The sequence below is a fragment of the Pseudorasbora parva genome, chromosome 22, assembly GCF_024679245.1.
Source record: "Pseudorasbora parva isolate DD20220531a chromosome 22, ASM2467924v1, whole genome shotgun sequence".
In the NCBI taxonomy this organism is placed as follows: Eukaryota; Metazoa; Chordata; class Actinopteri; order Cypriniformes; family Gobionidae; genus Pseudorasbora; species Pseudorasbora parva.
Genome location: NC_090193.1, coordinates 24,458,744 through 24,483,168, shown reverse-complemented (window position 1 = coordinate 24,483,168; position 24,425 = coordinate 24,458,744). Strand labels below are relative to the sequence as shown.

Below are 24,425 nucleotides of genomic sequence, written 5' to 3'. Positions count from 1 at the left end.
AGTTTGGATTTTTTCCTTTAGAAAGTTAGACTTGGTTGTTTTACACTTCCAGATTAAATTTTGTCTACATCAGCAAGTTATAGCCATTTATTATAACATTATTCTAGGCGTTTCTAGGTTTTTGAGTGAAAACAGGTGTATTTTATTTACTGATAATGTGTCCTAAAAAGTTCAAATAATTAAGTAAATAGAAAGATTGTTATATAATAACAACACTGAAACAAACATTTTTCTTCAGAGAAATATATTATAATTTGAACATGAAAATCAACACAAACAATACATCAAGTTGTGACAAACCGTGAAATAAAATATACTGAGGCTACTTTTACATGTGGGCGGCTATATTCATAAACCGACATTTCAACCTCTGCGCATAATCTTCTCAAACACAAATTGAGGAAGATATAATAGTGAAAATTGTGTAAAACACTAACTACATACAAATAGAGGAATATACTGGCTGTGCTCTGAGAGAGAGCGCTTTGCACGCGTTTATTTCTGTTTGGTTTCATGATGCATGCAAATTCACACCCACGTTCATTTTTCAGAGAAACGTGATTCGTGGTTCAAGACCAAACACTGTGTTTATTGGTTGAGTTGATGAAAGTTTCAACGATTCTGGGCACAGGGGGGTGGGACCATAGGGACTAATAAAAAAAAAAAAAATCTGTTTGGCTCAGGGGAACAACCCACGTGTGTTTCCTGGACAAATCAATGCTGCATATTTTAATGACGTATCCACGCTGACTATGGAGCCTCTGAATAATCAATCGCGAGACATATTATACCTATGGAAAGCGGAGATTCTCTTCTTTATGGTGCAGTTCACAGCATACTGATTGGATTTGCGGTTTAAAAGTTATTAAACATTTTAGAACGATAGTTATTTTTAGCCGCGGGCGGCTGTCTCGGTCTTTAAGGGTTAACATTTATAATGTAAACATCCTCTATTGAAATGAAAATACACCGAAACGGCATGAAAATCACACCCAAATCATAAACTCTCGTAATTGTGTGTTCATAAGTTTCTTGTCTTGCATATAGAATTGTTTCTTTGAGTTTGTTTTTCACAGTGCTTAGAATGAGGAAGTGTATAGGACATTATCATCCAGAAAGGTTTTTTCATTATGGTCAAGTAATATGATTGACTGCTCTAGACCCAAAGAACAATCACAGAGTTCATAACTCTTCATAAAATATGAGAATTAATTAATGTTTCTTAAAGGTCCCGTTCTTCGAGATTCCATCTTTCAAACTTTAGTTAGTGTGAAATGTTGCTGTTGGAGCATAAATAATACCTGTAAAATTATAAAGCTTAAAGTTCAATGCCAAGCGAGATATTTTATTTAACAGAAGTTCCCTTTCAAAGCCTACAGCGAACGGCCGGTTTGGATTACAGCAGGAAGTGCAGGGATGTAATGACATCACTAGAACCGTTTGTTGACTAAGCCTCCGCCCACAAGAACGCGCAAAATAGGGGGCATGGCCTTGTTGCTCTCCCATGTGGAGAAGAGCGCGCATTCAGCGCTTGCATCTCCCCGTTATGGTAAGAGGCGGGACCTTTCCGGGCAAAGTGCGCTAAGCTGCTGTCCAATCACAACACGGGAAGTGCTGGCCCAATCAGAGCTCGTTAAGGAGAGACTTCATAAAACAAGGAATTCATCAGGCCATTTTTAAGACAGAGAAAACAGTGCTGTACAGATAAGTAAATTGTGTGAAAAATACTGTTGTTTTTTGTTTAAAAAAAAAAAACAACATGAACTCATGTTATATTGCACACTGTAAACATAATCAAAGCTTTGAGAAAACGAGAAGAACGGGAACTTGAAAATATGCACATTTGTATACTGAGCCTTACTGGACACTATTCAGTGTGTTTGTGTGAACATAAATAAGCCACAGCAGACATGATTGAACATGAATGCATGTTTTTATTGTATTCAAAATATCAAGTTACCGATATGACATAAATTAAGAAATTACTGTCATGGGTCCAAGTTTTATCATAAACAGTGGTCAAATATCAAAGCTAGACTATTAAATCTTTCAAATGATAGACAGGTTGTCTTGATCAAGTAATCGTGTGATGTTTTACCTTGCAGTGAATGTAAACAATAATCTTGAGCCATCAAAGAAGAGGTACAGGTTAAGGGGATGGTTCACCCATAATTAAAAAAATTCTGTCTTCATTTACTCACCCTCAATTGGTTCCAAACTTGTATGAAATGCTTTCTTCTGCTAAACACAAATGACTTGCATATTAGGGCGGGGGGAAAAAACGATAGAAGTAAATAGGGTCCATCAACTGTATGGTTACTGCCATTCTTCAAAATATCTTATTTTGTGTTCAGCAGAAAAAAGAGCTTTGGTACAACTTGAGGGTGAGTAAATTATGGCAGAATATTCCTTTTTCAATGAGCCTTTAAATTAGCCTAGAAATCTAGACGCACCCTAGCGGCAGCAAATTTAATCTGCCTGCAAGTGTCGTCTAGGAACTCTCAATACCCTTCTGAGCTGTATTCCTCTCAATCTGGACAGGCCAATCACAATATATATCGTGTATAGAGTCGGCGGGCGGGGCCATAATGACGACGGCCGAGTTGCGTTTGCGTGCTTCTAGTAAACACAGAAACTGGTGAACGGCGGTCTTTCGAATCAGCTTTGACTGCGATTCTGGAAGACTTTGAGTTCAGCTTTTCTCTGAGAAAAGAACAAAAGTCATTCTTAAAAAGGGAAGATGTGTTCGGAGTTTAGCCGACCGGATACGGTGAATGTTTTATCTATCAACAAGCTCTGCTTTACCTTCGTTGCTCTGGTTGGTGTAGGGCTATCCTATCACGTGCAGAGGGAGTTTGAAAGACAACCGTTTATCCCGCCCCTCGGATTGAGCCCTGTCTATGGTGAGTTTCCAGACCAAACATCTTGATGTGGGTCTGGCTTGTCAGGCTACCTTTAAATGTGCAGTGTGTACATTTTAGCAGCATCTAGCTGTGAGGTTGCCCAGCACTCATCCCCTCACTTTCAAAGCATATGATAAGCTACAGTGCCCAACACAGGACAAAAATGTAGTCATCAGAGAGAGCAGAGAGTAGCTAGAATTTTATTAGTTTAGGTTTACTTTAGAAATATGGCAGCGCAAGATAGCGATTTCACTAAGGGCACCCGTGCTGTATGTAGATAAAAATGGCTCATTCAAAAGTAATAAGAGCAACAGTACATTATGTAAGGTATTTATACACCACCTATACATAACATAGTTATGTATAATATATTGCATTTCTGTCAATAGATCCTCATAAATACTACACACTGCACCTTTAAGGAGTTGGCATCATCTTTATGTTGACAGGGTATAAAAACAACAACATCCAGCTCAAAATAATCCACAAAATGCTTAAGTAAATGCCACATTGACTTGATATTCCACAGAGAGGCCCATAATGCTTTCGTCCTATTTCCCAATTCCATAAATGTCGACACACATACAAATCACTCACGGGTCAGCCTGGAGTGGTCCAAGAGAGATAAATATATGGGGAGAAATACAGAGAGGGGGCAATCTCTGGCAAATCAATTCTGACCTTCAGCTTGTTTAGAGTAGAGGGCAAACGGAAGGATTGCTTGATTACTGAACACAACCCCACTCATAGAGAAATATTTGGTCAATGATTCTTATGAGCAAGCCCGTGTAAATGAAGGCATAATCAAATTGTCAATTTTTTTAATGTAAGGAAGGAACAAGCGCAAGTCTGTAAAGTGAAAATAAAAATTTTAAAACATGATTTACTTACCCTTATGTCATGTACAGACGTGTATGACTTACTTTCTGCAAAGAGAAGATATTTGGAAAATATTATTGTGCAAAATAATTGTGCATACAACAAAAGTCAGTGGGGTCCAAAACAACAGATGCCCTTTCATTGTATGGACAAAAAAAAAAAAAAAAAAAACATTAAAAAATAAATAAATAGATTTTTTTCAAGCAGAAAAAAATAAGAGTGTGACATGTTTGGATTGACACGAGGGTGAGCAAATTACACAATATACATTTTTAGGTGAGTGAATTAGTAAATAAGGATTGTCCTCTTCATGACCAAATTCTTATTGTATCTTTGGTTCTTCTTTGGTGAAATCTCAGTTAATAGATTTCTGCGCTCTGTCCACCCTGGAAGCATTGCTGCAATGTCATCAACAGGCTGGTTAGTTGACAGCTGCGTCTCTGGGGAGGAGGAGAGTGTTTGTGCATTCTTCCTCAATGTTCCTCTTGTTGCATAATCATTTATTTAGAAATATTGACAAGATTCAGTCCCTTTTCAAAGTCCTGCTGCTGCTGCTCTAAAGCAGTCCATCACATCTGATCTGTCTGCAATTTGTGAATGAGAATTGATTTGTGAGTGTGTAACATCTTGGCAGGGCACATGTTTAGCTAAGTGTGGGGGTATAGCAAATAAAACAAGAAAAATGACTAGCCTTGTTTCAAAATGGTATCTGTGGGAAATACATTTAAAGAAATTTCTATTTTGCCTAAACCCTCCCACCATGTACTAGTTTCTGGTTGATTAAAGCAAAGGCTAAAACTCATTCAATATTCTGGGCTTATCGGCTACAAGCACTTCAGCTCTCAACACTGATTAATTGTTCCGCTGCTTCTATAAACCTTGACACGCATATCCATGATAATCTACCTGAAACACAGAAATATCTGCTCTGTGTGTGTGTGTGTGTGTGTGTGTGTGTGTGTGTGTGTGTGTGTGTGTGTGTGTGTGTGTGTGTGTGAGAGAGAGAGCGAGAGCAAGAGCAAGAGAGGGTGCATGTGTTAAAATAATAACCCCATGAACGTGCGACGACTATTCCAACACTATTTACCACAAAACACTGATGAAAGTTGACATGGCATGGAGAGCATTTTAAAATGAATAGGTGCCAGCCAGGCATGCTTAATTGTTTCCATATTAAATAAATTAAGGGTGTACGATTAGTTGGGCTTGCTTTCCTTGCCACTTCTGAGTTTAAGCGATTTGTTTTGAAATATGCATGCTGAAAAACAAATGACACTGGCTTCTCATCGAAACATCTCATTTGTCTGCGACCACTGTGGTCTACAAAGCAAATGAGCCACAAATAAGGTGGTACATTGAATGTCAAGTTGAATGGACTTTTTTTCACGTGCATACAATCCAATCATTGATTTTAAAATACCTCTTGTCCAAGATATCAAAAAGCTAATTTGACCATATTTTGGTAACCCATTGTATTTATAAATCATTGAGCCAGCTGTTCAGTAATAATTAATTAGTATAGAAATATAGACCTGCTGCATTAAAATGAATTCCATTGTTTTGCAGTAATTGGTATCATTCTATCGGTCAGAATTATGCATTTTGTTGTACTAAAAATTGTGTTTGTGTCTTTTGCAGGCCTCTCTGGTAACCCTTCTGATTTGGAAAAGCGCCACACATCATTTGGTAAAAACTTCATCCCCCCCAAGAAGCCCAAGACCTTTCTGCAGTTGGTATGGGAGGCCCTGCAGGATGTCACCCTCATTATTCTGGAGGTGGCAGCCATTATTTCTCTGGGTCTGTCCTTCTACCACCCACAAGGCGAAAGCAGCGACAGTAAGTAGTGGCTTTAAACAGAGTTTTCAATAAGTCTGTTTCAATATTGTTTGAGTTGTTTTCCTGCACTCAAACTAAAGTAATGGACTACTGATTTGAAAACATTCTTAAAAAAAACTGAATTCGTGTAATCATTAATGGGAAGTGAAACTGTGTAATTAAAATGTATTTTTTTGTATTTTATATTTATAAAATAATAAAAATATATGAAAATATAGATTATAGAAATACTTGTTTAGTATGCTTTGCACACTCATCACATTATAATGTGATGTAACTGTTTTCTCTTGTTTTTGAGTATTTGAAGAAGTTTGAACTTGAATGCTAAAATGGTTCTTCATTCAGTGGCAGATGCTAATATGCTATTTTGCAATTTAGGTCAAGATGCATTTTCTTTCCATAGAGGTTGTCTTTGCATCAAAAGTGTCTTTGCATCCTTAACTATCATTATGAAAAGAGAAGAAATATGTGTGTGTGTGTGTGTGTGTGTGTGTGTGTGTGTGTGTGTGTGTATATATATATATATATATATATATATATATATATATATATATATATATATATATATATATATATATATATATATATATAATAGCTTCTGCCTTTTCCTTACTGTCCAGAAAGTAGTGTTACAAAGGTTTTCATTTTGATTCTGACTATATTAGTGACTCAACATTTTGGCGCCTTGTGTTTTAATAACGGCCTCATTTGGGACTTGGGTTTATACGCACCACTCTGAATGCCGAAAAACTTGAATTTGGCTTTGACTGCACGCTCTTCCTATTACCCATATGTCTCAAACCACAAGAATGACCTTAGACAGTCATCAAGTTCTCCAGGAGGAAATTAGGTCAATGAAGTGTAAATCTGCGCTAAAACATTTCTGGCAAGAGGAAACTTCCCAAAGAAGAGACTGATAAAGCCTAAGTGTACAACTGCTATTGTAATTGCTTGGACCCTTAATGGTCTCTAAAGCTTGTATGAACCTTTTTAAAATGTATGTTTAGTTTAGATTGGGAAGATTCAGATTTTTGCACAGGGGATTGATTTTCTTGTATTGTTTTAATGTTATTCCAGACTGTGGCCAAGCATCTGGGGGTGTTGAAGATGAGGGCGAGGCCCAGGCAGGATGGATTGAAGGTGCTGCCATCTTGTTTTCAGTTATAATCGTGGTGCTGGTTACGGCCTTCAATGACTGGAGTAAAGAGAAACAGTTCCGTGGGCTGCAGAGCCGCATAGAACTGGAGCAGAAGTTTACAGTCATCCGCAGGGGTCAGGTCATCCAGATCCCTGTGGCTGAGATCGTCGTGGGAGATATCGCACAAATCAAATACGGTGAGAGTTCCATCTGAGCGCTGAGGAAATGCGATATAAACCTGTTTATTTCCACAGTATGACGGATCTAGATGTGACACGTCACTGTATTCAGTGAGCTCTGCCATATTTGTGTTTTATTAATGCTGTGGCATTTATAAGGCATAGTTTTCCCTCCAGAGCCCTTTGACTTTTTATTAAACCTCAGATGCGAGTTTCTTATTGATTTCACCAGCGGTTGTGATGGATCATATGTGACTGGCAGTCTTCTTGGAGACACAAATCATGGCTCATGACTCATGCTTACCGGCTTGCGTGAGTCACTGTGCTGCTGCTCATGGTGCCTGCGATGTGGGCGATGCGTGGGGTGTCCAAGAGCCACAGGAGAGATCTGTCGTCATGGTCGCCAAATCAGCCTCTTCTCTCCTCTTGTTAAATTGCTGAATGTGTCTTTCTCTGTATCTCTCTTTCTCTCTCTATCAAAGTCATCCCACAGTCATTCACCACCCCGTGTTCTCTTCGATCAGGTGACCTTCTCCCAGCTGATGGTATCTTGATCCAGGGTAACGACCTGAAGATTGATGAAAGCTCTCTGACTGGGGAGGCCGATCATGTCCGTAAATCTCTGGAGAAGGACCCCATGCTCCTTTCCGGTGAGATGGAGTTTCCACATCCTCTTTAAAGTGTTAGCTTCTTTTTAGGGTGCAAGAGCAAAAAATAAAGATTATAAAATAAAGGGAAATATAAAGAGTATTAGGATTTTAGAAAGAGAATTGAAAAAAAATACAAATCATTGTTCTTCTTGATGTCAGCTTGAGTGCTGCAGTCAATTAAAGAAATAAAAACTTAAAAATATGTTTTTCATCCTGTCAGATTATAATTCTGATTTAAATTTTTCAATTATTTTAATTTTATATTAATTTTAGAATCCACATTAATGGGTTAGGCATATGTTCTACTCTTTCTAGAAACCACTTAGCAGCAGTAATTCAAAAGGTAAGCAGTCATTTAGCACACAATTTTATCCAAAGCGACTTACAGTACACTACAGAAACAATCCTCCTGAATCAGCCTTGGTCTGCTGCTTATGAAGTTGAGATGCATCGACCTTCAGATAATACTGTTTCCAGATGTAAACCTTTACTCTGTTTTAAAGGTGCCCTAGAATAAAAAAAATGATTTAACCTCGCCATAGTGAAATAATAAGAGTTCAGTACATGGACATCACATACAGTGAGTCTCAAACACAGTTGCGTCCTACTTCATATGTAAATCTTGTGCATGTAAAACACCACAGAAAAATAAGTGATTCTCAACATAACACCTCCGGAGACGCAATCATTGGGGATAATTTAAATGTGCGCCCCCAACATTTGCATATGTCCGAACAAGTTCATCAACTGACGGAGCCGAATCATGGGGACTGCAGGTAAATAAACCGACACTCAAGGATAGCGAAAACGGCAGCTCTCATGGACACAAAGTTCATGTTCCAGGCTGTGCAGGGACCCTTCCCACAGATAAAAAATGTCAACAGTAATGGTTGATGTTTATTATAATTTATTAAATCAAGTATTAAACTGAAGAAAGTGGCAATTTCAACTGTATTCGTGCAAGCAGTAAGTAGCGATTTTATCCACTTATTGACTGTTTAAACAATTTCTGATTAAATTGAAGTTTCTTAGAGAGACAGCATTGTCTAGATAACGCAAGATGCTAGTACAATAACAATAGGAAACACCAAGTACCATACAAAACTAAATAGTGTGTCTAATGACAGGTTAATATTATTTTGTATTACAAAATCCAACTGTAGATACATTGCTTACAGATCGTTCACTCAATCCTTCTAGGAAACATCACCTTTTCCACCATATAAGATAAAACGATAGTCATTTGACAAGGCTATTCATTTTGTAAAAAATATATATATTTATATTTTTGAGAACTTAAAGGTCCCGTTCTTTGCGTGTTTTCAAAGCTTTGATTATGTTTACAGTGTGCAATATAACATGAGTTCATGTTTCGCATGTAAAAAAACACAGTATTTTTCACACAATTGACTTATCTGTACAGTGCTGTTTTCTCTGTCCTAAAAACGGCCTGATGATTTCCTTGTTCTATGAAGTCCCTCCTTCAGAAATACGTAACGAGTTCTGATTGGGCCAGCGCTTCCCGTGTTGTGATTGGACAGCAGCTTAGCGCACTTTGCCCGGAAAGGTCCCGCCTCTTACCATAATGGGGAGATGGAAGCGATGAATGCGCGCTCTTCCCCACGTGGGAGAGCAACAAGACCACGCCCCCTTTTTTGTGCGTTCTTGTGGGCGGAGGGTTAGTCAACAAACGGTTCTAGGGGTGTAGTCCAAGCCTGTCGTTCGCTGTAGGCTTTGAAAGGGAACTTCTGTTAAATAAAATATCTCGCTTGGCATTGAACTTTGAGCTTTATAATTTACAGGTATTATTTATGCTCTAACAGCAATATTTCACACTAACTAAAGTTTGAAAGATGGAATCACGAAGAACGGGACCTTTAAGTATGATGTTTTTGCATGCTTGTATTTTAGAGTACATCACAGTCACTGCATGGCCTACATTGTGACTAACGTTATATAAACATGCAATTGTTGACAAAAAAAGAGTCTAAAATCACTGGTTTTGGTTTTGTCTGAGGGAAAGAAGAGCTTTTCTGTGAAATGAGCAGGTATACGATCCGGTGTTTTACCTACTCTGGTAAAAACGAGCAAGTGAATGATCTGAAAACACCAATAAACAAGTAGGCTGCATTTGGATTTTATTTGAGATGTTCTGCTTTAAGTGTCATTCAGTCGGTCTGTGTTCTGTCAAGACGGTCAGGACTTACGAGCCATTTCACTGAACTGCTGTGAGCTGCTGAAATAAGCCAATCAGAGCTCAACATTAATATTCATGACCCTTCCAAATAAGGCAAAAACAGAGCATTACATCCTAGGGACAATTTGTAGGGTTGTAAATGGACCTGTAAAACTGGATCTGGACAATTTTTGCCCTTAAATAAGCCACATACCCTCAATGTAGATATCAGAGAACAATTTAACATACTGTTTCAACTCATTCTAGGGCACCTTTAAGTGAGAATACCATCTCAACAGCCATTTATAGCACACCTTATATTTGGATAGCTAAGGTTTTTATGCAAATGTTTTAAAATTCATGGTGTATACTAGTGTGCGGACTCAAAGTGTCTTGGACAACGATATTTTAATGAATAAAAAAAAATCACTGTCTGGCCAACTGATATTTTGGTATGGAGATAAAGGTTAGGACCATGATCCACACCACAGAATCAACACTGCAGCACACCATGAGAGCATATTAGCACAGTTTGTTGTTTGCTTTTGAGATCTAAAAGAGCATTTGGACCCAGATGTAACTGGATGGTAATAGCTCATGAATCTCAAACCTTGAGCTTTAGCCACTAGGCTACACCATGCTACTTTCAAATGTTTATTTTTTTAATTAACCTCTTAACCTGCAAAGATTGCTGACAGATTATTAATGTTAGTTGTTGCAAATAAGAGTGTGATGTGTCTTCCGTCAGTAAAAGACACAGACTCCAGATCTCCAGGCCTAAATCATATTTAAAGTTTTGTTGCTGGCTTTCAAGATTTTCAGGATTACTGATTTTGAATGTTGACAACTGGTATCGTGGTGAACTTTTTTTCTTTTTTCATTCAGGAACTCATGTGATGGAGGGATCTGGCCGAATGGTGGTCACTGCCGTGGGCCTGAATTCTCAGACTGGAATAATTTTCACCCTCTTGGGCGCCAGCAGTGAGGATGAGGATAAGAAGGTGAAGAAAGGTGAGAATCTGACGCACTTTCATTCTCATTTGGATAACTCCCTCTCTCTTTGAGTAAACCAGTCTACCTCTCTAGTTGGGAGGTTACAAATCATCAGCCTACCAGAGGTAAGATCCATTTACATGATTTGCTGAATTGTCTCCCTCCCCCAAAAATGCCTGCTGCTCTGAAACCCTCTACCATGGTTAAAATTCGACATTGATTTGGGAAATAATCACAGTATGTCGATGGAAACATACAATCCCATGAGTTACTTTCCATTTTTACTAACTTTATTTGAATTTATATTTGGGTAAATGTATCTGTATATCATTTTTGTTTTTATGTTATGTTATTGCTACACACATAACGCTTATGAATATATGAGTTGATCGTGATAACTGAACAGTCAAAGAAACGGTAATTCTCGTTGTGTTATTTTAGCTTCCAATTTAGTATGCAGTATGTCCTTCTGCATGCTCCGACTCTCCTGGTCCTCCAGGGTATGTCAAAACCTGACAACACATGCTGTTAGCTCTCAGTATCTCTTTCATGTTCCTGTTTGTTGGGTCGCCACTTAATTCAACAGTCAGACAGGTCTAAGTAGTTTACATTCGCATTGCCTCATGAAGCTAAAAGGGCAGCTCTAAAACTTTGAAAATTTTCGATTTCTCTATTTTTGTTATTAATGACAGTTCAGCCATTGTTTTTTAGTTAGATAATTGCGGTAATTTTTCCCTCATGCTCCAAGAATGTCTTTCTGTTGAATGTGTTTGCCAATAAAAATTGAGTGAACTGCTTTTCGGTTTCAGCCAAAGCCTGTTGGCATTATCAGAGTTTGTGATGCAAGTGAACAAAAATAGGAAATTTGTAAAAACCCCTAATCATAATGAGGTTATGTCAGTTGTATGCCACAGTCAAAAACAATGACCGAGCCGTCAGTGTACCCTGCATAAAGACCCTCCAGTCCTTGTCTTTTTCTATAGATTGAAACATCCAATCCCACATATACTCATGTAATGTAGTGTTACTTATCTAGTTTTTTATTCTTTTTGTTGTTGTGTTTTTCTTTTCTTTTTCTGTCTTTGGTTTATTTACTTTGAGTCATGTTATATCAGCCCTCCGCCCTCTCTCTCTCGTTTTAAACAGGTAAAAAACAAGGACCCCCCGAAAATCGCAACAAAGGTAACCTTACCCACTCCCTCTCCCTTCCCCCTCCCCATTCAGCAGCAAGTCTCGGAGTCTCTTGTCAGTCCCACTCACTCACTTGCTCACTTTCTCTCTCTGTCTTTCACGCTGTTGCTTACCCCTTCCTGCTGAGCCCGGGGGAGCTTCTCACCTCGCTTTACTGTTAAAGGGTGCAACTCTCACCTGCTGGAAACGGCACTAAGCAGCCAGAAGACTTTTGCAAGTTCATTGTTTGTCAGTTGATTTAAATCACTGTTAGTGATTTAAGTAGTTTAAAATAGTTATTTTAAATTAAACAATTTCTACTTTATTTTTTAGAGATGTAATAGTGTAGATCCAAGCAATCTAATTGTTTATAAAAGGTTTGTTTTTCTATGACGTATAGAGGTCGACCAACAGTGATAACTAGGTTGGCCTACACTGACTGATAACTGATTAATCAACCGATACTGAATGAAAACAGTAATGAAAATGTATAAAAACATTAATATATTAATTATATAGGAGTAAATTATATGAACTGAGTTAGTTTCGTCCAAGAATCAGCTTACTGTATTTATGGTATAATCCCCCCCAAAAATTTCTTCATGTACTCCCCCTCACGTCATTTCAGATCTGTAAGATTTTCGTTCAACCTCCAAACACAATTGAAGTTGAGTGATTTCTGTCCCTCCATTTAAAGTCCATTTCTCTAAAACTTAAAGGGGTGGTTGCATGCGATTTCACTTTTTTTTTTTACTTGAGTTAGTGTGTAATGTTGCTGATTGAGCATAAACAGTATCTGCAAAGTTACAGCGCTGAAAGTTCATTGCAAACAGAGAGATATTGTCTTTTAAAGTTATGGAAGTTTATTGTCTACAAAAACGGCCGGTTTGACTATAACAAGCTTCTTCCCGTGTTGGTGACATCATAAACCTGCTATTAACATAAACACTGCCCCAGATGTGACTTCTGCCCGTAATGGTAAGGGGCGCGATGTTTCCGGACAACCTGTGCTTGGCACTTCAGCCAATAAAAATACATGAAACTACATTTGGCCATCTAACCAATCTAAGACCTTTGTGCTTTTCGGAGGGATGGGCTTCATAGAAACAGGAAGCAAACGAGCCGTTCAAAGAACAGTTGAGATAGCGGTGTGGAATAAAGGTAAAATATAACAAAAATACGGCGTAAAAAAAGAAGAAGTATTAAGACGTTATACTGCGTCCCATAAACACAACCAAGCCTAAAAAAAAAAACACAGAACCACCCCTTTAAGATTTACATTTTTTTCATTAAAATAAAAATAATTGTAAATAAGTATTAATCTTATGTTAAAAATGGAATCTTAATGTGAAGTGTTACCATTTCATTAAAAAAAAGTTAATAATGCTTGGAGGGCCATTGTTAATTATACGCACAAAGGATTGAAAGCATTTCAATTAGACACGCATGTATATTGTATGTATACTCGCACTTTATTTGCTCTTGATCTTGAAATATATAAAAAAAAGTAGACATGTAATTTCCTTGACCCATTCCTGTGTTTTTTTGTGTTTGTTGTTTATTTGTTTTGCTTGCTTTGAGCTTTTGATGATAATTTCTACCGTACAATTTGGATTTGAGCAATTCAACCGCTTGTTTATTGTTGTAAGTATACACGTTAACATCAGCAGCTCTAATGATTATATGTATATAAGTGTAAGTTGTCTTAAAGAGTTTTCTTTTTGTAGATCTAATTTTCCACTGATGACATTTAGATGTCTCTCCTTTTCAGAAGCAAACTATCTGTGCTCGTCTAGGTCATCTGTGAACATTTGTAGTGTGTTTCAGAGTGTGCCCACTCTGCCCTGGCTGACCCCAACAACCCCTCCCCAGCCCCACCCCCTGTAGCGCTTGGGGACTGAGCATCTGCTCCAGACAGAACTGCTCATTTTGTCTGCACAAATCTCCTTCCTTTTGCCCTTGGTCTCAAGTACAAAAACACTTACACAAGCTGGTATTGGTTTAACTGATTATATGTATTTAGTGTCTTCCTCTGTTTTTAATTGCCAGCCAGAGTATTTAATCTTGCCCCCATGGTATGATCTTATACAAAACACCCACTTTTCACAATCTAATCTAATCTAATTCATGATAGATATATTTAAGTTTAGTCTTTATTTGTTTTATTTATTTATTTATTTGTATTCTCTTTATTATTGAATATCATGTTTCACTTGGAATATGTATTGCAATTATAATGGGTTATGGACAGGGTCTCACACTGACTCATTCAATAAGGCCAAGAGCTTTTGCAGATGAGGATGCACATTTGCCAAAACAATATTTATTCCCAGCTTTATTGATGGTTTATGATGTTAATGTAATGCTTAGTGGCGTGGCTTATGTGGGAGTTGCACCCTTGCAAAATGGACCGGCTGTGGATTGTTTGTTTTGTCCATTTCTTTACTTTAGCTATTTGTTTTTCTCACTGTTGCTTCTTTCTAGGGTGTGGCTCAGGACTTCATGCTGTCTTGTACACTCTTCTCTTGGTCAAAATTCGACCTTTTCTTTCACCTTTACCCTCTTTCTCGGGTACTGCACTCTCTTTTGGGAGCGTAAAAATAACCCAAAATCTTTCTGGTCTTTTTTTGTCTTCCTCTTGGTCCTTGTTTCTTGTGGTGGTTGTATCTGACTGTTTGGACTGTTTTTCTGTTTAAGTTGTTTGTAAATCACTCTCCTGTTCGTTGTGTGTGCCTCTGTTCGTGTTGTCAGTCAGTCAGACAGTCAGTCCGTCCATCAATCCCTGATTTCATGTGTGGTTGTTCTGGTCAGCTCTGTCAGTTCTGGTCAGTTGTTTGTTGTGACTGGTGGTCAGGTAGGCTTTTGGACTGTTTCTCAAACTCAACCTCAGAAATCCACTATTACAGATTTTCAGCCTGTTGCACACCATGTTTGAGATGATACTTAGGCTAACGGCAAAAAGTAAATTACTTGGCCTCTCTGTATCTTTTAAAATGACTTCATGGAAATTGGGGGTGAGGGATCAATGCCTATCCATTAGAGAGCGGCTGAATTGGATCTTCAACTCCATTTAAGTTTCTATTTAGTGGGTAATATAATGTTGTTTTATCCTTTCCTGTAGCATAATTGAATTAAAAGTATCAAGTTAGTTACCGATGTAAAAACAGATGTTAAATCTGGCTGCCTTTATGTATTTTCCAGTTTGCTGTAGTTAACATTTAGCTGGTATTACATTATTTCACAAGTTGCACAAGAAGATGCTTTAAAATTGTACGTTATCAGCTACGACTACCAGAATAGCCATGATGGCACATTAATTTAGATCATAAGAGAAATAAACGGCTGATTTAATTTCAGCATAATAAAAGCAATCGCCCAATTCAAAGAATAGATTTACATCACCAGTATAAGAGGATTTTTTTTTTTTTTTTTTACTATAACGATTACACAGAGGTTTACACAACTAATAACAAATTTAATGATCTTCCTCTTATATTTCATAACAATACTTAGAAGCTTATCGGCTATTGACAACGTAGGGTCCGGTATTATCAAAATGTTCTGTGTGCTGCTTGAATACTACTAAGAATTCACCGTGGGCACCATAAGCTGCCGGGGAATGGCTCCATGAACTTATAGTTTTCTCCTCACCAGCCTAGATTCACTCAAGCAAAGTCAACTAACAATAAATAAGTGCTTCTGTTATAATTCTTCTGTATAATTCTCTAGGAGCCCATCATATGACTTGCCCTATAGCTGTTAATGAATTGCCAATTCTCTCCTCCCCTCTTCCCATTTTCCCCATTCTCCCACCTCTCATCTCCATCCTTTTTTGGCACGTTCTTCCCTTTTTTCCATAACCCCTCCTGAAATCAACTTCCACAGCTAAGACCCAGGATGGCATCGCCCTGGAGATCCAACCTCTGAAGAGCGAGGAAGGTGCAGAGTCAGAGGAGAAGGAGGAAAAAGAAGAAAAGGAGATAAAAAAGAAGGTCAACGTCACCAAAAAAGAGAAGTCGGTGCTGCAGGGCAAACTGACCAGGCTAGCGGTTCAGATTGGAAAAGCAGGTTAGGAAGCCACACATAACTTAGAATCAATGGTGCCTGATCAACTCATGTTGGTCTAGAAGATGGTTAAATATCACCTTTTTTGTGTGTGTAATACAGACATACAAGTTAACCGTTTTATTGTAGGGCTGCACAACAGTGAATTTAATGATAGAATTGCAATGTTGTTTTCTCTCATTTGGCGATCCTATATTTATTCGAAAAACTTTCAAGTAAATGTATATACTTGCACAATATTCATACTAATTAGCCATGCTTGTGTAAAGCACAAAGATTTCTTCAGACATCCTTTTAGTAAATTAGTTTAGTTGTTTCCCAAGGTTTGTTTTACTTACTGCTTAAAGAAACACTGTCACCATCAGTATGGAAATGGGCTTGTCCCTTTGGGTTGTTCCACCTAATTATCCTACATACTACAGTTACCCAATCAAAAACATTTACATAAAGCACATCAGACCACAGTTGTTGCTGTTATAAACAAAAGTCAGAAGGCTCTGCATTGGTCTTGAAACTCCCTCTCCTTGGCAGGTCTCATCATGTCTGCAGTGACCGTCATCATCCTCATCCTCTACTTTGTAATTGATACATTCGGCGTCCAGGGTCGTGAGTGGACAGCAGAGTGTACTCCTGTCTACATACAATATTTTGTGAAGTTTTTCATTATTGGTGTGACTGTGCTTGTGGTGGCCGTCCCCGAGGGGCTGCCTCTAGCTGTCACCATTTCCCTGGCTTATTCTGTCAAGGTGAGAGCCTTTGGGTTAGTTTTCCAACACAAACCTGTATTTTGTTAACCTTGAGGGCCTACAGGTAGTTATACATTTTTAGTCTCTACATTTGTGCTCATCTATGTTCGAGGGCTAAAACGCACTCCTTTCCCCAAGTAAAACCAGATTAACTGTCTTTCCTCAACAGAAAATGATGAAAGACAACAACCTGGTAAGGCACCTGGATGCCTGTGAGACCATGGGTAATGCTACTGCCATCTGCTCTGACAAAACTGGAACGCTGACTATGAATCGAATGACGGTGGTGCAGGCTTACATAGGTGACACACACTATAAAAGTGTTCCTGAACCAGAGGCCATAAATCCACAGACTCTGGAGCTACTGGTGAACAGTATCTCCATAAACTCAGCATACACTACCAAGATCCTGGTAAGAACTAGCCTTAGGCCGTCTGTCCACCAAAGCATTTTTCACTCTGCTGGCTGGCGTTTTCAATTGTTTTCAATGGGAGCGCTGCATTTTGAGAACGCCTGGAGCGCAATGAGGCGCTGAGCGAGTATTTTAAACTGAACGTAAACAGCACACTGAGCACAGAGAGTTGAAGAATTTTCAACTTTGAGTAAAATGTAGCGCCCATCACTGCCACTTCTCACCCAGCCATCCATTCATAGTGGAGGAGGGGCGAAACAAACACAACACAGACCAACCGCCACATTCTGCATGTCGTCAACAGCTGACAAGCAATAATAACATAACACAAAATTATTTAAAACAAGAGCCAGAGCAAATACTTTACATTGTATCTGCAATTTTATATAGAATCAATACAGAAACAAACTACCTGTGAAATTAGTAACACTTCTGCTGATTTTCCGTATCATAACAAGCAAAGAGTCTTACCTTAAGAAAGAAAAAAAAAAACGCTGCCTGCCAAAACGCTGTCAAGCGTTCACAGCGAGGCTTTTTCAGCAGAGCGCCTAGCGTTTTTAGCTGGTTAAAAACGCTTTGGTGGACACACGGCCTTAGGTAAATGAGATGGATGAATGAGTGAAATGTTGTTTTGTTTGTTTATAAATTATAAGGTTGTCAAATTGAAAGTCCACAGTCAGCCCCATCCAAAACACTTATTGAAAGCAGACAGCAGAAAATGATTAAGGGGCCATTCACACAGAAATATTGCGTTGATGATTATTGCTAACTTTGACAAAGCACTAAAATGGGAAAAAAATGTAAACTATAACTGAATATAACTTAAATTAACATAAATGTAGCGAAAAACTGAAATGAGAAAAGCACATGACCTTACTGAATTACTAAGAACAAAGGTAAAATGAAAATGAGAAGAAAAATTATGAATAATAACATATATATATATATATATATATATATATATATATATATATATATATATATATATATATATATATATGTTATTATTCATAATTTTTCTTCTCATTTTCATTTTACCTGTGTTCTTAGTAATTCAGTAAGGTCATGTGCTTTTCTCATTTCAGTTTTATATATATATGGTCTGAACAACTGATAAAGTAATATAGTAATAAAGACATTTAAATAAATGGAGTCTTTTGCAAATGTTTGCATCGATTGATCGACTGCCCTTATTAATTTCTAATTCACAATAACATTTTCTTGACTCTTTCTTGCCTGCTATTCACAATGCATCTTTCTTTCCCATAGCCCCCAGAGAAGGAGGGAGGTCTGCCAAGGCATGTGGGTAATAAGACAGAGTGTGCCCTTCTTGGTATGGTGATGAACCTGAAGAGGGACTATCAGCCTATTAGAGATGAAGTTCCTGAGGAGACGCTTTATAAGGTTTACACATTCAACTCCTCCCGGAAGAGCATGAGCACCGTACTGAAGAACCCCAATGGTCAAGGCTTCCGAATGTACAGCAAGGGCGCCTCTGAGATCGTCCTGCGCAAGTATGCTAAATAAACTGATCTTCAAGCTTAAGGGGGTCATATGAAAGTTTACTTTCTGTCAAATAATACCATTTATATAGACCCAGCCTGATCTGCGGGTGATTTGATTCAACCCTGCAACTCAGTCTGGAAACCTGTACATTTATGTACAGGTTTCCAGACTGTTTTTACGCTGGAACCAATCACAGACTGTCTTATCCACCTGGCGCACTATTGGTGCACTACCTTTTTCCATTCACTCACCTGGCGCACTACAGATAGGGAAGTGATTATCTTGCCTCTTGTGGTCTGATTGGTTGAAGGACTATCCGATTGCATACTGAGTAGGGCTGAACGATATTCTGTTTTAACATCAACATGATGTGCGCGTGAGCGATAGTCACATCGCCGGCACATGCGATGTGAAGGGTAGTAGCCCATGGTGTATTAAGAGAACGCGCGATGAAGAGGATCCGCCGCAAAAAAAAAAAGGTTTCGTATCATTTTTCTAGGACTATTCCGGCTAGAATAGAAGGAGGATGTTGACCAAAAAGAGGTACTTTGCATGGAGTCTGATCACTTAAAACGGCACCACAAAGCTCTTTACGACGAATACAAAGTAGGGCTCGACATTAACGCTGGCTGTTTTGAAGGGACAAGTGAAAGAGAATTTTACTTGCCCAGCGGACAAGAGCCGGATTAAAACAAAAAATAACTAGCGAATCACCAAAATGCAAGAATGTTTGCACATTTATTTGGTGTAAGTGCCGTTTGATAGTGGATACTAATATATAACGAACTGATGATAATAAGGTCGCGCTGTTGACGCTTGTGCAGCCTCTCGAGGAGAAATTACGAAATATTCAGTTTTCCTGAATACCATCACGACTGAAAATGACACTGCTTTAATATGACAGTTCCATAAACAACTAATTAACATTCACTTAAAGTCACTTACATTTTAGATGCAATATTTAGTGTTCTTGTTCTATTTCAGCAGTGAAAATCGTTCACAGCAGACCCGTAACATGTCTCACTCACAGCAATAAGTGTGTTACTGAACGATTCAGCGTTTGAATTAATCGTTTGAATGAATGACTCAGTGACTCACTCATTAAGATGGTCACCTACTGCCACCTACTGCAGGTTTAGTTTCATGTTTACACATACTTTCCAACATTTTTTTTTGTCACTTGTAATGAAAGCTTGCTTATTATTAATATCATGGAATGGTAATTATTGACTTCAGCCTGGATTGATGGCTGTCAATATCGCTATATATATCGTTGGGGGAAAAAATATCGCAATGTAGTTTTTTTCGTGTAGCCCTAGTACAGTCATTTGAATTATGCACATTTATCATGCCTTTTGTGGTCCGTGTGGTTGAAGGTTTATCCAATTGTGTACAGAGTCATTTGAATAATGCTTGTTTATCATGCCTCTTGTGTAGTAGAAAGTACAGAGCAGACTCCCCAGACCAAAGTTCAATCTTAAATTGAGCTTGGTCTAGTGATAGCCAGGCAACCATTTATTGAAATAAAGTAGCAAAAATTACTTCTGAAGTCTTTGGGTCATAAACCTTGAACAGTTAAAGCTGTGGATGCACTTAAGAAATAGCTGAAACCTTCTATGACTGAACTCAACACACTTAAGACTTTAGATTTTAGTCTATGAGAATCAGAGAGGAGCACAAATCTTAACGACTAAAGCCCGTTTCCATCAAAATTACCCAGAACAATTTTTACTAGGAACTTTTTTACAGGAACTTTTCTCCCCCTAGACCTGCAACTGTCTGTGTTTTCACCGCGATCTAAAGTTCCGTGAAGATTAGGCAGATTAGTCCGGTGATGTAGGACTGCGCGCGACTGCTCCTCCAAGTCAGTGACGGACAGTAATCATTTTTGCACGACACTAGCCACCTTTACAAGCACACTTTTTTTGTCATTCCGATTGAAAGATTTAGTGGACTGTTTACATGAGCAGTTATCTAAACCAATCTGGTGTTTACATGTGATGACTTTCAATCGCAATCATTTTGTGACATGCAGTTTGTCTGCCACATCAAAAATGTCAACGCTGTTTTCTCCAGCAGCTGAAATGTGTTAACTGTAGCCATAGCAACTCTTAACGGCCATCAGGACTAATAAAGTATTATATAAGCTATTTATTTGTTGTAAAGTGTAATAATCATCTCAGAAAAAAATTAATTCTTCTGTCAGGCACAGTTAAAGTAAAAACTGCCTGGGGCAATATACGCTGTGTCATTATTCTAACATTATCTTCATAACTTACGAAATAAAAAGTTTACCCCTCAGAAAAATGAACTTTCCTCTCTTGTCAACATGAGCGCTGCACACACTGTCACGTCATGTAAGGACGCACACTTAAAAGTAATCGGTCAGGTCGTTTACATGGTGAAAAAAAATTAATAACGAGTATGGAAGAGATTCAAGCTGTGCTGCTTTTGCTGGTTATGTATAGGTTTACTAAAGAGGTAATTAACAACGACAGAAAGAGCACTAGCATATTCAGAAAGCTTGTAAGGCTTTAAGATTTAAAATGAAAATATATATTATTATCAGCTATTATGGACATTGAACATGAGATGGCTGAGACGAACGCGTGCCATCAGACAGAGAGTAAGACTGATATTTACTGAATGCAGAATGAACCTCGCAAAATACTTAAAAATGCCGGTTGAAATAAAATGCTTAACCAATCAGCATGTTCAGCGCCCAAGTCCCGCCCTCGAAAGTTCCTGAACTTTGAAAAAGTACTACCTCGTGAGCAGGGCCGTTTGGAGGGGGAAATTTTTACCCGGAACTTCATTTAGACCCTGGTTCCTGCGGTCAAAACACACCGAGGACCACCCCAAAGTTCCTGGTTCCTTGGTAAAGTTCCTGCGGTGGAAACATGGCTTAAGTTAGTCCACTACACAACACAAATAACGATTGATGAGCCATGGCAGAGCATTCAGCTGCACTCAACTGTGCGAGATCATGTATCGAAACAAACATAGATGTCAAGACGGCTGCCACTACTTTAAAAAAAAAAAACACTGGTGGTTTTATTCATGAAATGTTAAACGTCCTGTGTCTCATTCAGGTTTTTTTCTTTCCATTATCGCCTATAGACACATTTCATTACAGCACAACTGGAACAAACTCAGTCTGTTCGAGCCTGATCAGTCAATTTGTAATTAGCATGACAGTTGTGTAGTTTGATAGGGATAATTCACCCAAAAATTGTTTCCCCCAAAATTCTAAACCCCCGGGCATCCTAGATACTTACTTTGTTTCTTCAATACAACACAAATGAAGATTTTTAACTCCAAAAGTTGCAGTCTGTCAGTCGTATAATGCATGTGAATGGCAATACACATAATGGACGAAACTGCATTATAGGACTGACAGACTGCAATAGTTAGAGTTAAAAATAATTTGTGTTCTACTGAAGAAACAGTCACCTATATCTTGGATGTCCTGGGGGTAAGGATAAAATAAACATAAAATTTTCATTTTTGGGTGAACTGTCCCTTTAAAATGCATTTCTTAAAGGAACAGCAGCTGAATAATTGACTGTTTGATTTTATGGTCATGACTGCAACAACATGTAATAATTGTTTTCTAAACCTTTGTCTTGCCTGTCAGGTGTTCCCATATCCTTGATGCTTCAGGCCAGCAACGTATCTTCAAGGCCAAAGATCGCGACGAGATGGTGCAGAAAGTAATCGAGCCAATGGCCTGTGATGGGTTAAGAACCATTTGCGTAGCCATGAGGGACTTCATAAACGAGCCAGACTGGGAAAACGAGTCTGAAATTCTGAATGACCTGACCTGCCTCTGTGTTGTGGGCATTGAAGACCCTGTCCGTCATGAGGTGAGAGAAATTATCCAGTTTGTTTGTTGCTGATAGCTTTGTGCTTGTCTATAGTGCAGGGCTGGACATTTGTATACTTCAGGCCTCCATTAGTAATGAGACATGACAAGCAGTAGGGGACGGCTTGTAGCAACTGGAGCAACCCGCCACATTTCATCTAATGAAAATGTATTGAACGTGTTTATCATGTGATGATGGATTATTTGCAGAGAGTCTAACACTGTCAAAGTGTGGGCAGGAATAGCCAGTGGAGCGACAAACTGACCTAATTCTCTCGAAGGTTGTAAAATAAGTACATGACGAGCTACATGATTGTGCTATTTTTGATTATGGATATTGGATCAGTGCAGGAGGACATCATCATCATCATCCCTCAAATGAGGTGGCATATATAATTGTATAATAGATTATAATAGAATGACTGATATTTAGGTTAAAATGATTCAAGCAGGCTTTTTTTTTAAATGGTACACTACATTTGATCATTATTCCCATCTACAATGTAAATATAAATCATCCTTTCTATACATCCCCAGCTACAGAGTTATTTTTATCTGTCAAGCATGCTTAGGATCTTAACATCATTAGAGTCCATGGGGAAGAGTCCATGGAAGAGTCATAGAAATGAACAAAATAATAATAATCTTAAGGAGTCAAAGAAAAGTTATGGCAGTTGATGAAATGCTGCAGTGATGACACATTTTGGTTTACCAATCCGGGAGTTAGCATCAATCTGGTTTGCTCAACAAAAACATAGCATTTTTCTATTCTCTGTAGCAGAGTCCTGCATGGGTCCGTCTGACCTGTTTTCCGACATGGAGCACTAATTCAAATCTGCACCCGACCCGCTTAAAATAGAACCGAAACCCGACCCGCACCCAAAAAAAAAATCAGTTTAGCATATAACATTATATAGGCCTACAGATTTATTGCCAGGTCATACAAAAGTAATTACAGCACTGCGCAACGTCTTTCATTGGTACACATTATTTTCAATGAGTGTACGCACACCACCGGCGGCATTGTGCCTGCCCGTGGCGACCCAGGAAGTTGTTCAAAATCCTGCCGCGCCACAGAGTGCCAATGTACTGATTTCATCATGTGTACAATCCCTGAGCTTTAGGGACAGGAAGCCTGAACTGAGCTGGAGTTTAGTTATGGTAATGGATGTTTGTTTCCAAAATACGTACAGTGTGCGGTAGACCAATCACAACAGACTCGGCCATCTGACCAATCAGAGCAGAGTAGGCTTGTGGAAAGGAGGGGGATTTCATGGAAATTCAACAGTGTACAGGAACTGTTGCCACTTGAATCCATTGTCATCCTTTTTCCATTCACCATACAGTTAGATACTTTGTTTTTAAACCTTAAAACTGGTGTCTGTCTGACTGCAATACATTTACACAGGCCATTCCATAGCTGCTTCTCTAACAGTGAACTGAGTTTGAGCTGATCAAATGCCTGTGTCTTATGACTTGAGTTGGTGCAGAGAACAATATTATATTACGGTGGCAGTCTGATAGTGGTGTTTGCCCATTTACAGCTTTGAAACGGAATTGTAGGGTCATGTAGCGACAATAAGATGGGATAAAAGGTTTTTGTCCTAGTGAGAATCACTCTCTTGCAGTAATGATCAGAGCCATCTGTAGCTTATCTCGTTTATTTCTGCTGTCACAGGCAAGACGAGAGCCAATTCTAGAGTTTCATTAATGCACGCGTTAATGCACGCAAGTTTCTTTCCATCATGCAACATGTTTTTTCACATGCATCACTTATACAGCATCTCTGTCCATGGAAACACTGGGAGGTTTTTAATTATCTATAAATAAATGAGCTTATTGGTTCTAATTACGGGTATGTGATTCATCGCAAGACTGAGTGGGGATAATTACATAGGCCTCCAGCA

General features: G+C 38.5%; 1 protein-coding gene across 7 annotated transcripts in view; it reads left to right on the top strand.

The window, feature by feature from the left end:
• atp2b4 (ATPase plasma membrane Ca2+ transporting 4) overlaps positions 1 to 24,425 on the top strand; it is a 172,321-nt gene that overhangs the window by 100,511 nt on the left and 47,385 nt on the right. For 5 of the 7 annotated variants that reach the window (XM_067431555.1, XM_067431549.1, XM_067431550.1 and 2 more), the window contains 10 exons: positions 5,421 to 5,618; positions 6,696 to 6,953; positions 7,460 to 7,585; positions 10,647 to 10,772; positions 11,901 to 11,936; positions 15,810 to 15,992; positions 16,521 to 16,735; positions 16,905 to 17,147; positions 18,417 to 18,661; positions 22,291 to 22,519. In XM_067431555.1, the coding sequence (XP_067287656.1) occupies positions 5,421 to 5,618; positions 6,696 to 6,953; positions 7,460 to 7,585; positions 10,647 to 10,772; positions 11,901 to 11,936; positions 15,810 to 15,992; positions 16,521 to 16,735; positions 16,905 to 17,147; positions 18,417 to 18,661; positions 22,291 to 22,519 (1,859 nt within the window). The remainder of the gene's footprint in view (positions 1 to 5,420; positions 5,619 to 6,695; positions 6,954 to 7,459; positions 7,586 to 10,646; positions 10,773 to 11,900; positions 11,937 to 15,809; positions 15,993 to 16,520; positions 16,736 to 16,904; positions 17,148 to 18,416; positions 18,662 to 22,290; positions 22,520 to 24,425) is intronic. The other 2 variants (XM_067431553.1, XM_067431554.1) reach the window with 1 other exon arrangement.